Genomic DNA, 15,022 nt, shown 5'->3' with positions numbered 1-15,022 from the left:
AAGAGAGCAAAAAGCGGGATCACCACTCATGTCCTCAAAGAATTTCTGTATTGGAAACACGGCTCATCAAAGCAAAGCAAATCTTCCCTTGATATTTTGATTCAGGATGAACTTACATGTCTATAGAAGAATAATCAAATACTATTAGATTCATTCCTCTGAATAGAAACTAGAAAATTTCAGACAAGCAATTATTCAACTCAAAATCAGCTTCCAGGAGACTGACTACGAAAATGGAACTGAACCATCATATTGAAATCTAGATATATAAACGACTAAAATGCCATTCAGTGTGTGTTTATGGGCAAAAGACAATCAGCCTTCAAATTCAATCTTGGAACAGCGTGAAGTTCAAGCACCGCAGGCCAGAGCAAGACCTGCAAATCAGTTAATCAAAAACATTCACGTCCAAATAAAGAGTTCATTACTAACACGAAAGGATACCAAGTCAACGATGTCACTCAAACCCCCTTTTTGCACGTGCAACAAAATATTGATCTAAACGAACATCTACCCCACGTTTCGCTTTTCGTCCACAGCAAAGCCCAGTGAAAGTTTGTCGTACAGTTACTTGACAAGGGTGCAAATGTCATAATTCTGGAACCACCTCCTGGCGTAATTCCCACCTCGTAGCGTCAAGCAAAATTTTCCTTCTGCAGTGGATGCGTCGAACTTTAACCAGTAAACGCAACTAATCTACAAACGACCAATCGAGCGTCAGTCTTTTCAAAAGGGAGACACAAATGTGACGTGTTAAGACTGAGATACTTCCCTGGGGAGGTGACGTATCAAGGGCCTTGACCATTCACAAGATGAGAGTAACTGCATGAGTTTCATTGCTGATCAAATTAGATGCGACTATTATTACCACGTAAAATGTGTAAACATTCATATAAAATCGACCTTAAGCGAACAGGCTGACCGTATTTACACTTAAGAGTACCACAATTCACAAGAAATATTTTCATTTACTACCATCTATTGCAAACTAATAAGAGTACAAAAACAATAATGGTTTAACATTTAAATGAAAACAAAAGTAGTACTGTCAAGGCATTTTCTTATTAATACCAAAAGTCACATACGAAATGAAGTCCATTATAGAAACTGAATGCAAAATTCCATATCAAAGGTATGTGAATTTTCTTAAGGGAAACAACCCAGTCAATCTCAAAAGTAATTATGACCACAGAAACCTTGAAAATACTCTGACACAATCTCTGTCAATTATATACAAAACCCAGAGTAGAGTTACAACACTTTCAAAACAATCATTACTGTGAATTTTTCAATTATTCCCACATCGTGCAGAGAGAGAGAGAGAGAGAGAGAGAGAGAGAGAGAGAGAGAGAGAGAGAGAGAGAGAGAGAGAATAATCAGTTCCCACAGTAACAATATAATGAATGATTTACCGTTCATGAAATGTCTGTGCTAACCTGGGGAACAAATGAGTATGTTCGTTCCAAGAATTCTGTGACAGCCTGACGGGTTTACTCTCTTTGACCGTTCTTGACCTTCGTATGTGAGCACGGGAATAGGATAGCAATAACAGTAATACTAATACGTCTCCTTTCACGGTGGGATGAAGGACAAACAACGCGTACAAGTCCTCCAGTCCCAAGTCTGCTTCTTACAAGGATAAAGAAACAACTCAACTGTTGGGCGTCGACAACATTGACAAACAAGGCCGCATTCGCGATCATACTACCGTGAAGGTACACTCGATCTTCCACGTTACTAAGGCTCCTTAGTTATAACATTCATGCGTTGTTCTCAGCCTCATCTTTGCGTATATTTTCCATGATTACTGGGGAGGACAGGTTCAGAGCCTCCATGGCTAGGTCGGTAAAGCAGCAGCCTCGGACTTCATAGAGGCCTGTGGCGCGGGTTCAAATCCGCAGCCGACCGGTCAGAGAGGCGGACACTTTGCTATCCGTGTAGACACCCCGGGATTACGTATGTAATCAACGGATAGGACAGACACCTCACACGTCTCGAAATGTCGACCTAACCGCTCAGCTCTCCTCGCTGCTGGGAGAAAGGGAGCTGGGGATTTGGTACGATACATGTACGCATGCGCAGGGCAGCCAATCGAGGCTACGGTCTACCCCAACGCCAAATCAAAGCCCTTCAAAAGAAGGCATCGTGCTTACCCCACATAAAAAAATGGGAAAAAGCACGTTAAACGAAGAAGTAGTGTCGGAACCCCTTTCATTCGAGTTCGGGTCGTTTCAGCCCTAAGTCATTTAGGCCGTAAGCACGTTTACGTGCAAAATGGGCGCCGTGTTTAGTACCAGCCCCTTGGGGATGTACGTAAAACATAAAATAATGACGGTCAATACCATAACATAACGGTAAATACTATAAACATAACGTCTCACGTTATTTTGGATGTTACGGCCTAAATGACTTACGGCTTCATTCAACAGAATGGCAACACTGCTGTTACTATTAGCAGTGTCTAGGCCATTCAGTCACCCACCTATTTGCTAATTAATCCTGCGTTCGTTTTATTACACCGTCTTGTATTCTATACTGCAATCGGTAGTCTAAAGGCAGCCTCAGAAAAACTTCGTTGTCTCTGGCAACCACGATAACTGTTATTTGCTATCGTTTGCTGTTGCTACATTTCATTTTAAACAACACCGGGCAGCTTCAATATATAGCCGCCGACCATATTCTCCATCTTCCAGTTCTTCACTGGAGGGGTGGGTAAAACTCTCGGCTAGCACGCTGTTGGCCCAGCGCGGCGTTCGACTCTCCGACCGCCCAATGAAGAGTTAGAGGAATTTATTTCTGGTGATAGAAACTCGTTTCTCGTCATAATGTGGTTCGGATTCGACAATAAGCTGTAGGTCCCGTTGCTAGGTAACCAGCTGGTTCTTAGCCACGTAAAGTAAGTCTAATCCTTCGGGCCAGCCCTCTCTAGGAGAGCTGTTAATCAGCTCAGTGGTCTGGTTAAACTAAGGTATACTTACTTTCCATCTTTCTTTCAAAACGATCTGTGATCTGATGATGACTGCATGGCAACAGCAGGTTAGTACAGGATAGGAAAGCTTAAACAAAACTAAATATTTCTATTTTTTAATCTTGGAAACTCAAGAGACCCAGCAGATAATAATTACAATACATTATCTGAAACAATACAATATCTGAAGGTGGTCTCCACATTTTGTACAGAACAAGTTCATTTAACTTAAGCAGGACAATAATAAAAAAAATCAGCTTCTCTTTCAATATCAGAGAGAGAGAGAGAGAGAGAGAGAGAGAGAGAGAGAGAGAGAGAGAGAGAGAGAGAGAGAGAGATAAAATTAGTTAACTTTATAAAGGAAAATGCACTGATAGAGAAAACGTATACTATTATTTTATTTACAGCCACTGTTGACGGTCAGAACTCAATCTCCGGGAGTGCGTCTAGCGTCATTTCACAAAAGCTTCTTCACTTTCTTTCGTGTTACACATTCAGCTGCAAAGCCTTCCCTTTTCATAGCTGTCTCATCCCACTCAGTGGTCATAACACTCCAAAAATTTCTGATAGGTTTGTAATCGGGAGAATTGGGGGCTATTACAGACGAATAATACATGGGTCTAGGCTCCGTCTCGAGCAACTGACGTGGGTGTCGCGTCGGTATATTTAGAACGCTTCCTACCAACTAACTTGGATTATTCCATCAAAACGCGGTATTTTCTGCCAAACTTTTCAGAGTGAAAGAATATGCATTTCGCTGAACGTTAAACGAGTTGTACCAAAGTAAAGAAAGTGTAAGTTGGAAAAGGAAGCTTTCTGATGACTGCACTGAATAAAATGACTCTCAAAGAAAACTGGCGATGAATATACATAGGTTCTAATATCTATTATCCTGATTCATTCTTATTCATAATAAAGAAAAACGTGGCTTATGCTCTTCCACATCTCCGATTGTCTGTCTCAAGTCAAGGACGGGCATCTAAATAAATTATTTCTGTCATTAAGGAGCTTTGAATACTTCGTCAGCACGGATCGTCAGGGCTCCTCACCGACATTCCATCATAATCAAATGCAGGAGATTATTCACACTGAATCGAAGTTGCTTAAATCTCCCAGATTTGATTTGCAAAATTTTAACCCCTTCCTTTACTGTTAAAATGTGAGAGGAAGTCTTGATTTGCCCTTGAGTAAAAACATTATAAGAAATTTAGGATTTGTCTGCAAAGAGCACTCGGCACGTTTCATAATTTGAGAAACTTAAATGTCAAAACAACCCCCTGAGGCTATCATTGCGTATTATACTTTTTTTTTTTTTTTTTTTTTTTTTTTAAGTAGGCTTACAAGGATGACGTAGCGCAAGTTGTCACCTATGACCTCGCCTCAACTCACTGTAAAACAGGTTGAGTATAAGGCAGCACCAAACTTCAAATCTATCCTCTTACTGGTACTTTCAGCAGTCTCCACCATTGCCCCTTCCTGTCCGCCACTAACATTGCACACTTTGAAAATATCATCTTTTCAATATATCATCAAAACTTGTAACTACGTCCTCTGCGCTTTTCCTGACCTCTCTCGCCTCTCCATTCGAATGAGTATCACTTGGCCACTGAAGGTATGATGCAATCATGTCTTAGCGCTACTTTCACACTAAACCAGTCACTCTACTGTTACTGAACAATCGCAAGATTCTTATACATCAACACTCTCACAGAGAGTCTTCATAAATTCTGCTGCAAGGATTCTCTTTTCCATTGCATCATATCTAAAAGAGGAGCACAAGGAATAGTGCCAACAACAATAGCAATAAAACTATAAACAATAACCACTGAAACATTATCAAAAAACCCATGAAAAAAAAGACAAGAATTACAGAAGCATTAATAATAATAATAATAATAATAATAATAATAATAATAATAATAATAATAATAATAATAATAATACAGGTTTTGTTAAACAAAATGGCAGTTTCAACCGCATTTATTTGATATAGTAAACGCTCAATTCGTCTTATCAATTGCTTTTCTTGCTCTGGAATAGTTGCAAGCAATTGACCGATATTCATATACGGTGGTTTAGTGATGTGTAGGAGGAGAACTACCTCTTACACATCACTAAACCACCGGATGTGAATATCGGTCAATTGGTCGCAAGCATTCCAAGTTCTCCTACACATCACTAAACCACCGGATGTGAATATCGGTCAATTGCTCGCAAGCATTCCAGCGCACGAAAAGCAATTGATAAGACGAATTGAACGTTTACTATATAAAATAGATGCTGTTGAAACTGCCGTTTTGTTGAACAAAACCTGTATTGAAGAAGGTCTTTTTCCTAATAATAATAATAATAATAATAATAATAATAATAATAATAATAATAATAATAAGAAAGTAGAAATCAGGTCACTCACCGTCCAGTATCGAGGACAGGAACGGGGATGGAGGTTGGCGAGTTCTGAATGAGCCAGGAGGTGATCACCCATCCCCCAACGGCACCACCCATCCCTCCACCCACTCGGCACTTGATCATTCCGAGGCCTCCGATGGACGCCGTGGATCCCTCCGCCGTGACCGACACGTCCGACATCAGCACTGAAGGAGAGTAAAAAAAAAACAAAAAGAACGATTACGCTCGTTATTTGATTTGAAGTTAGATAATGTCATCGAAACTCAGTCCTGGTATAAACATTCCGCCGTATGAACAAAATGCGAAAATAATCTCAAAAAATAAAAAAATAAGCCTACTTTTTCTGTTCTTCTGAAGTCTTATTCATTATTCGTTTTATCAAACATTTTTCACAAAATCTGAAACTTACAAAAAGACTTCTTTTTCAGAATTGCTCTTGACCCACGGCTCCACTAGAAGAGAAAGTGAGCTGCGTTCTTAGGTTGGCTTAGCTAAACTGTACTGTCGCTGTCCAGAGAAGGTCTGTAACTCAGTACAATAACGAAGCACCACACAGTCAGGTGGATGCAGAAATCTAAGGAAAAAAGATCTGTCAGTGATAAACCACGGTCTAGTAGACCATGGGTTGATGAAGGAACTATAGCATCTGTAGGACAGTCCTTTATAAGAAGTCCGAGAGAGAGTCTAAGACGAGCATCTTTGGAGACGAGGCTTAAAATTCTGCAGAAAAAACTTAAAAGGCACCAAATGTTCTTAGAAGAGGATTATCATTCACACATACTTTCCGCCATCGGTTCAATGAAAGACGTAATACCGATTAGGCATTTTTGAATAATTTAATGTTCTCTAACGAAGCAACAGCCACTTGGTAATGCAATTCCAGTGTGGTGCTTCTTTACTGTGCTGAGTTGTAAACCTTCCTTGGACAGCGACAGTACCTTTTAGCTCAGCCAACCGAAAAACACAGTTTTACTTTCTCTTCTAGTGAAGCCGTGGGTCAACAGCAGTTCTGAAAATGAAGTCATTTTTAAGTTTCAGAAACTGTGAAAATTCTTTGATAAAACACACAATGAATAAAACTTCATAAGAACAGAAAAACTGGGTACATCAAGTGTTCTTTATCCTTTTTACAGATTAATTCTGTCATGTATAGTTAGAAAGCTTGACGTGCCTAGTTTTTCTGTTCTTCTCAAGTTTTATTTATTATTTGCTTTATCAAAAAATAATATATATACTATATATATATATATGTGTGTGTGTTTGTGTAAAAGAAACAGACTCATTTTTGATATTTCCTTTTCTTCACAGCCTAATCTCATTCACTGTAATCCACGGTCGGAGCTCACAAGGAAAGGAAGCATCTTTGAAAACAGGACAACAGCAAATGAACGTCAGAAGACTAAAGAGACAAACACTGAATGCAAACAAATGCGGACGTCAGCATTTGCGACTGTTGCCGAGACAAGTCTGAAATATTTGGACACATTTTTCAGCGACTGTATGATACCACGAATTGGAATAACACACCAGAATCTGACTGCACAAAGCGACCACTCTTTATAAAGGGGTATTACGTGTACAACCAGACGGCCACAAAGCGTTCCGATTCCATTTGTTGGGCAAAGCTAAAATTAACCCACTCTATTTGCGCCGAGGCTTACGAAAAATGGACTCGCACATGAACATAATGGTCAAAAAATGGATGCTTTCTGAATGGCCCTTTTAACCTTTGGTTGTTCCCAGTGGTCGAATGCGAACAACTATTTACAGATCGCCCCGCTAATCTCGTTGGTATGGGATTAAGTTTCCACTGGTTAAATGTATGCGTCATATTCAGGAAGGTAACAATGATTCCGCCCGTGATGTTCGGAGGCTGGGGGTCACCAGTCATAAACAAATCGATCTGGGAATGACGCATACTTCTTGTCTACAAACAAACGAAGACGAACAAGTCTCCTGTACAAACAAAACGACGGTTATCACTGTACTTCTTCGAACAAGAATTCTTTCCTTATTTATTTTTTCCTTTCGGTTCGCAATAAATTTACAGAAGAATTATTTGGTCTGTAATAGTTTACACAATATCATGTATACAACATTCCTTTAACTCACGTGCCTCTTTTTCAGACTACTCTAACTTGAGACTTTTCTTTCTGGGTTCAACTTTTTCCTTACAAGAGTCCTCTTTTCCCAGGACCCTCTGTTGACAGCAATAACAATAACATAATAAAGATATTCTTTGTCTACCTTTGCCATATAAAGTTAAATAAATAAATGAGAGAGAGAGAGAGAGAGAGAGAGAGAGAGAGAGAGAGAGAGAGAGAGAGAGAGAGAGAGAGAGATTTGAAAATACAAAGAAGAGGAAGCAACCTAACACAGACCGCAGTACACAAGCACTTCGGCGGAGGGCAGGACACAAGAGCGAGAGGGGATAACGATTGACTTCCGCGCTGACAGTTTACCCAGTAATTCTATAAAGGCAGGGAACTCTCGAGACGTCTTAGTCTACGCTACAAGCAGGGAGGGGAGAGCCAAAAACTTCTCTTCCCTCGCAAGATATTCTCTTCCTCCTCCTCCTCCTGCTATTTGGCACCCACCAAAGCCCTCCAAGTCGTAGGAGGAGGGTAAAAGTTTTCCCATTAGAATGTACACGAGGGGTCAAGATACGGCCTCCTCCCACTCTGCTCCTCTCAGTCGTCTTATTTTCCTCTCCTTCGGAACTCCACAGCCCCTCAGAAAGCTTCCCCCTCCCCCTTCTTTACAGACTCGGAGACTTGTCCGAACAAACAAGCAAAGACAAACGTGGGAAAGTAAGTTCGATATCTCCCTCCGATTCGGCGTCATAATTCTCCATTTGTTTTTCGAAAGAATTCTTTCGAAGCGATTGAGAAGGAACACTTCACGGAATAATTACAACGGAACGAAAAGAAAAAAAAAAAAGGAACATTTAAAAATATACTCATGTCAAGTACGGCTCAATTTAGGGACTAGGAAGGCAAACATAATGTGTGTGCTCATTTTAAACTATTAAGTGGAAAATGATTTGAATATAAATATGGGGTTTTTAGCACTTCAACAAAATTGTTCTCATATTTGATGAGAATATATTTGAATGGTATTTTTATACATATATTTTCGACAGCGGGGTTTTCTAACTATAAAAAAACACCCTTTTACGATTTATGAAATGTGGTATTCATATATGAGAAGGAAGACTTTTTTTTTCCCCAGTAATTTGAATGAGATAGGAATCATTTTTCAAAATGAAGTTACTCAAAATTTGATTGCTCTCTCGGCGGAAATGTGTGTTCTGTTGTTACAACCACTTAGGGAGCTTCGACTCACACGAATATATACAGTATATACGTATGCATAAAGAGAGATATCTTGCAGCATTTACAAACGTATAAAATAAACGAAAATACATGCAATGCTCTCATAATCACGTACATATATCTCTATAGCTATGCTTGTTATATACATATATATATATATATATATATATATATATATATATATATATATATATATATATATATATATATATATATATATATATATATATCTTATGAAAAGCACAACGTCAACATTAACTAGAAGATTTATATATTCTACTACGTAGCAGCCTCCTACTCCTAATCTGCATCACCAGTAATGCGTGGTGGTCCTATATTGGCTAAAGATTCCTAAAGTAGCGGAAAAGTATTTGCCACTGCAATGGGAAATATCTCACCTTAAATAATTTCTATATTAAGAGCGATATCTCGACCTTTCACCACTAATTTGTGCCGCTTAATGACGCCAGATTTGAAAATGCTTCAAGACATGGATCTCATTACAGCACCGCCTTAAGAGAGGCAAACACTACGTGAACGTGAAACGTTGCTTGTTCAGTATTCTGCTTTCATTGCAGAAATGTAAAAGTTAAAATTACATTTTTTATTCTTATTGATTTCTTGACGTTGGTCCAAAATTCATAAGAATGGATATAATTTTATTTCTCCACAGAACTAAGATATTTTCTGAAACTTGAACTAGCGTATTTTTGTTACACTATTTACATGAAAAATATTAAGGATATAAATCACACTGATTTATTATTGTTGATTTAATACTGTCAGAGCAGTAATTGCTTTAATGTTTTTTTTTTTTTTTTTGGTGAAATACTGAAATGTGTTCATTCCTCCAAAGATATTTTCTGAAACTTGAACTAGCGTATTTTTGTTACACAATTTACATGAAAAATATTAAGGATATAAATCACACTGATTTATTATTGTTGATTTAATACTGTCAGAGCAGTAATTGCTTTAATTTTTTTTGTGTGAAATACTGAAATGTGTTCATTTTCCATAAGTTTTATTTTACATTAAGAAGAGCAGAAAGAAAAGTATTGCCTGAAAAAGTGACATCCTGTGCAACTTTGAAGACCATTTTCGCAATCTTCCAAAAATACATCTTTTAATTTGACAGCTGCAGGACCAGTTGCACATTTTTGTGACAAGCTGAAGAAAAAATAAAAATGTGTTTTTACGACGAATAAAAAATTAAACTATAAAAAAATTTCTGGGAGATAAATACCAAAAGACAAAAGTTTTAGAACAAAAACCATTCACAGAGACAGTGTACAAATGACATTAAAATAAAAAAAATTTCAAACGATTGTTCTTTTTTATCAGTGACAAACAAAAACACTAAAATATTTGCGGAACACGATACAGACTATAACGAACCGAAATAGTTGTTAACATACAGCGCACTAGAACAAAAAACAAAAATTGTTTAGGCGATGAGTGAAGACCCCAAAACAAATACTGTTTTTGTTTCGGAGCTTAAAAAAAAAAAAAAGCGACGAAACAAAAGGGAGTTTCAGCAAACCACCATAAATAAAAAAAAAAAACCTGCATAATCTGGTGGTGGGAGCAGTCGTGCATAATTCAGTTTGATTGCGGGTCTGCTTCCACGAGTGAAATAAGTAACACAACACTCATCAAGATGCGTATTGACACGAGCCTCTTTCGTTCGGCCTTTTACAAAGGAACCGAAAATCTCTTCCAAAACAAGAAAGAAACAGAGTATTTTTTAACTGGCCATTTAACGCAACGTGATATATATATATATATATATATATATATATATATATATATATATATATATATATATATATATATATATATACGGAACTTTGGAAAAATAAGTAAAATGAAACCTTTTAAATGAGATAATGAAATGGGAACTCTGACAATGAATTAGTAAAATGGAACTCTGAAATGAATGAATAAAATGGAACCCTTACAATAATATAGTGAAATGGAAACTGATGATGAACTAATAAAAAGGAATTCTGAAAATGAAACAAAAAAGTTAAGTATATCTTAGTTCAACCAGACCACTGAGCTGATTAACAGGAATGGGAACATTGACAAAAAATGTTAAATGGAACCCAGTAAGTGAAATAATATAATGGGAACTTTGACAATCAATTAGTAAAATAGAACTTTCAGAATACTGAATAAAATGGTAACCTTAAAATTAGATAATAAAATGGGAACTCTGACAATGAATTAGTAAAATGGAACCCTGAAAATGAAATAATAAAATGGGAACTCTGACAATGAATCAGTAAAATGAAACCCTGAAAATGAAATAATAAAATGGGAACTCTGATATTCAGGCAATAAAATGGAACTCTGAAAAAATAAATTGGAATTCTGAAAATGAAATAATAAAAGAGGAACTCTGACAATGAATTAGCAAAATGGAACTCTGAAAAAATGAATGAACTGGAACCCTGAATATGATATAATAAAATAGGAACTCTGATAACGAATCAATAAAATGGAACTTTGAAAATTTAGCACTCTGACAATGAATCAGTAAAAGAACTGGGACATATATTAATAAAATGGACCCTTAAAAATAAAATAGTGAAATGGGAAATCTGACAATAAATCAGTAAAATGGAAGTCGGAGAAAAATAATAAAATCAAACCCTGGAAATGAAATAATGAAGTCGGAACTCTGACAATAAGTCAATAAAACAGAACTCTGACAAAAATGAAAAAATGGAACCCTGAAAATGAAATAATGAAATGGGAACACAGACCATGATTCAATAAAGTGGGACTCTGACAATGAACCATTAAAATGGAACTCTGAGAAACATGAATAAAATGGAACCCTGAAAATTATATGATGAAATGGGAACTCTGATGATGAACTAATAAAACGGAACTCTGTAAACGAAATAATGAAATGGGAACATTGACAAAGAAACGATACAATGGAACCCGGACAAAAATGAATAAAATTGAACTTTGAAAATGAAATAATGAAATGGGACCCCTGACAATTAATCAATGAAATGGAACTAGGACAAAAATAAATAAAATCGAACCCTTAAAAATGAAATAATGAAATGTTAACTCTGACACTGAACCAATATAACAAAACCCTGACAAAAACGAATAAAATGGAATCCTGAAAATGGGAACTCTGACAAAGAACCAGTAAAATGGAACTCTGACAAAAATGAATATAATGGAGCCCTGAAAATGATATAATGAAATCGGAGCTCAAATAATGAAAAAACAAAACGGAACTCTGAAAATAAAGTGATGAATGGGAAATCTGAAAACGCACCAATGAAAGACGACGCTGCCATGAACCACAGCTGACCCGCACCAATGAAAGATGACGCTGCCATGAACCACAGCTGCCCACACCAATGAAAGACGACGTGTCAGCACCAACGAAAGACGACGCTGCCATGAACCACAGCTGACCCGCACCAACGAAAGACGACGCTACCATGAACCACAGCTGACCCGCACCAACAAAAGACGACGCTGCCATGAACCACAGCTGACCCGCACCAACAAAAGACGACGCTGCCATGAACCACAGCTGCCTGCACCAATGAAAGACGACGCTGCCAAGAACCACAGCTGACCTGCACCAATGAAAGACGACGCTGCCAAGAACCACAGCCGCCTGCACCAATGAAAGATGACGCTGCCATGAACCACAGTTGACCCGCACCAATGAAAGACGACGCTGCCATGAACCACAGCTGACCCGCACCAATGAAAGACGACGCTGCCATGAACCACAGCTGACCCGCACCAATGAAAGACGACCCTGCCATGAACCACAGCTGCCCGCACCAATGAAAGACGACGCTGCCAAGAACCACAGCTGCCTGCACCAATGAAAGACGACACTGCCAAGAACCACAGCCGACCCGCACCAATGAAAGACGACGCTGCCAAGAACCACAGCTGACCACGCACGATGACGAACATAAATCAAACGGAACTCATTTTCACTCCCGAAATAAAAGGAGTCCCACCTGGATAAAAGACCTAAAGTGTTCCAACAATGATCCATTTAATATTCATGTAAAACAAATCATCGCCATGTCATTTCAAAATGAGGGTTTCAATATTTGCGATGAATCTCCCGACTTAGGAACAAAGACATGTGAGAGAATTGGTTTCCAAACTTATGCAATATTTGGTAAACAAATATACGCTGCAATTACCTCTATTAACTTGTATTTCTGATATTAAGCAAATAATTGGGGAGGGTTGCGTCGGTCTCGTACCGAGCGGTTATTGAGAGAGAGAGAGAGAGAGAGAGAGAGAGAGAGAGAGAGAGAGAGAGAGAGAGAGAGAGAGAGAGAATAATGTTTTGCAATTTTACGAATGCTCTACTTTCTAACCTGGGAAATCAAGTAAACTGTTTAGAATAATCGTCTTTCATAAACATTCTTCACTCTCAAAATATCCCCAATCGAAAGGCACCAAGTCTAAAAAAAAAAAAAAAACGCTCGCCAAACTCAGAAGAAATTCAAAAGAAGAAATCAAAAGAGCAACTTCCCAGGACCAGCCCAAGAGGAAAGACTTAGTTGCAAGCGAAGAGAACCAAAGAATGAACACCAAGCTAAAAAAAAAAAAAAAAAAAAACTGAGAACCAAACCAATGACACCAAAACCAAGCACCAAGCCGGAAGGACGGTGAGTTCACCAGTCCAGCACAAAAGGGCAAACGACGAACTGTACAAACCTGGACCACGTCTTCGACTTGGCCGAATTATAATTCTTATGCGGCTTCAAAACCGGGGCAAATATGATGAATACATGATGGCAAACCAGAACCTTGTTTACTAAGCATCGCGGAACAAACAAGAGAGAGAGAGAGAGAGAGAGAGAGAGAGAGAGAGAGAGAGAGAGAGAGAGAGAGAGAGAGAGAGCCGGAGGAGGGGAATGGAGGGGCGACGAGAGGGAAAATGAAAATGGAAAGGGATGAGAAATGGTAGAAGGGGGAAGAAGAAAGAATATGAAAGGGGTGATTTGCAAAGAAGGAGGGCAGAATAATTAATCATGGTATCATATGAAACGAGTTTAAGGATACGGAATAAGAAGTGGAAAACATGAACTAAAGAGAAGTAAAGGGTTGAAGAGAAACATACTAAAGAATGGTAACGGAAGAGCGAGTACACCATAGCAACGCTAGAAAAAAAAAAAACAGAAAACATTACTAGAGATAATGCAATGCTGAATGAAGAAATAGGAAGCGGTAAAATAATGTAAGATTTACGTTGAAAATGTATATTTTCACATGACTGCGATGCACAAAAAAAAAAAAGAAAAAGTGGAGCAAGCACATCCTGAAGCAAGCAAAAAATGCGCTGAAGTTCCTTCGGCGAAATCGAGTTTTCCGTACAGCGTATATTAGAGGCCACCGAAAATGGATCTATCTTCCAGTGGTCTCGGTATATTGCTGTGTGAGCCGCAGCCCGTGAAACTTTAACCACGGCTCGGTGGTGGCCTGTCCTATATAGTTGCCAGACGCACGATTATGGTTAACTTTAACCTTAAATAAAATAAAAACTACCAAGGCTAGAGGGCTGCAATTTGGTATGTTTGATGATTGGGGGGTGGATGATCAACATACCAATTTGCAGCCGTCTAGCCTCGGTAGCTTTTAAGATCTGAGGGCGGACAGAAAAAGTGCGGACGGAAAACTAAAAAGATAAATAAATACACTTCTTTGAATGGAGGGAGGTGAAATCGTTCAAGAAATACAAAGGACAGAAGGGAATCGCTTGTTCTGTAAAAGTGTACCGGAAAACAGCTTCCCAAACAACTCAATCCTGCTCTTAGTAACAGATAGGCAACACTAATTTGTGCACTTAATGGCCTCTGTACGGATAACAGTAGAATGTGCGAGGCGAATAACAGAATAGCGAAAGGAAAACGAGAGCAGGAAGAGAGGGAGGAACGGGAAGACCAAAGAACGAGAGGAGAAGGAGGAGGTGAGGAGGAAGATGAACGGATGTGGCGGAAAAAGACACACGATTTCAGAGACTCAGTCACCGGAAGGCAAAGTTTGTAAAACAATCGGCCAGCGTTATACCATTTCCTACACGCCTGGTTGCTGTAATTCAGATCTGTCCGGCACAAGATTGAGCACTGCTGTACACGAGAGAGAGAGAGAGAGAGAGAGAGAGAGAGAGAGAGAGAGAGAGAGAGAGAGAGAGAGAGAGAGAGAGAGGTCATGTTTTAGTCACTGTATTTATATCTAAATATTCCCTCTAGTCAGGATTTTATGACTAACCGTTTAATGATGAATAAAAATTACA

At 38.5% G+C, this 15,022-nt stretch overlaps 1 protein-coding gene across 12 annotated transcripts in view; it reads right to left on the bottom strand.

The window, feature by feature from the left end:
• LOC136825636 (cell adhesion molecule Dscam1-like) overlaps window positions 1-15,022 on the bottom strand; it is a 483,321-nt gene that overhangs the window by 175,568 nt on the left and 292,731 nt on the right. For all 12 annotated transcript variants that reach the window (XR_010849384.1, XM_067082260.1, XM_067082254.1 and 9 more), the window contains exon 5: window positions 5,382-5,562. Coding sequence is in view for 11 of the 12 variants with exons in the window: in XM_067082260.1 (XP_066938361.1) it covers window positions 5,382-5,562 (181 nt within the window). In the remaining variant the exon portion in view is untranslated. The remainder of the gene's footprint in view (window positions 1-5,381; window positions 5,563-15,022) is intronic.

This window comes from Macrobrachium rosenbergii, chromosome 39, assembly GCF_040412425.1.
Source record: "Macrobrachium rosenbergii isolate ZJJX-2024 chromosome 39, ASM4041242v1, whole genome shotgun sequence".
Taxonomy (NCBI): domain Eukaryota; kingdom Metazoa; phylum Arthropoda; class Malacostraca; order Decapoda; family Palaemonidae; genus Macrobrachium; species Macrobrachium rosenbergii.
Note: the sequence above shows the minus strand (reverse complement) of the source record. Positions and strands in the feature narration are given on the sequence as shown.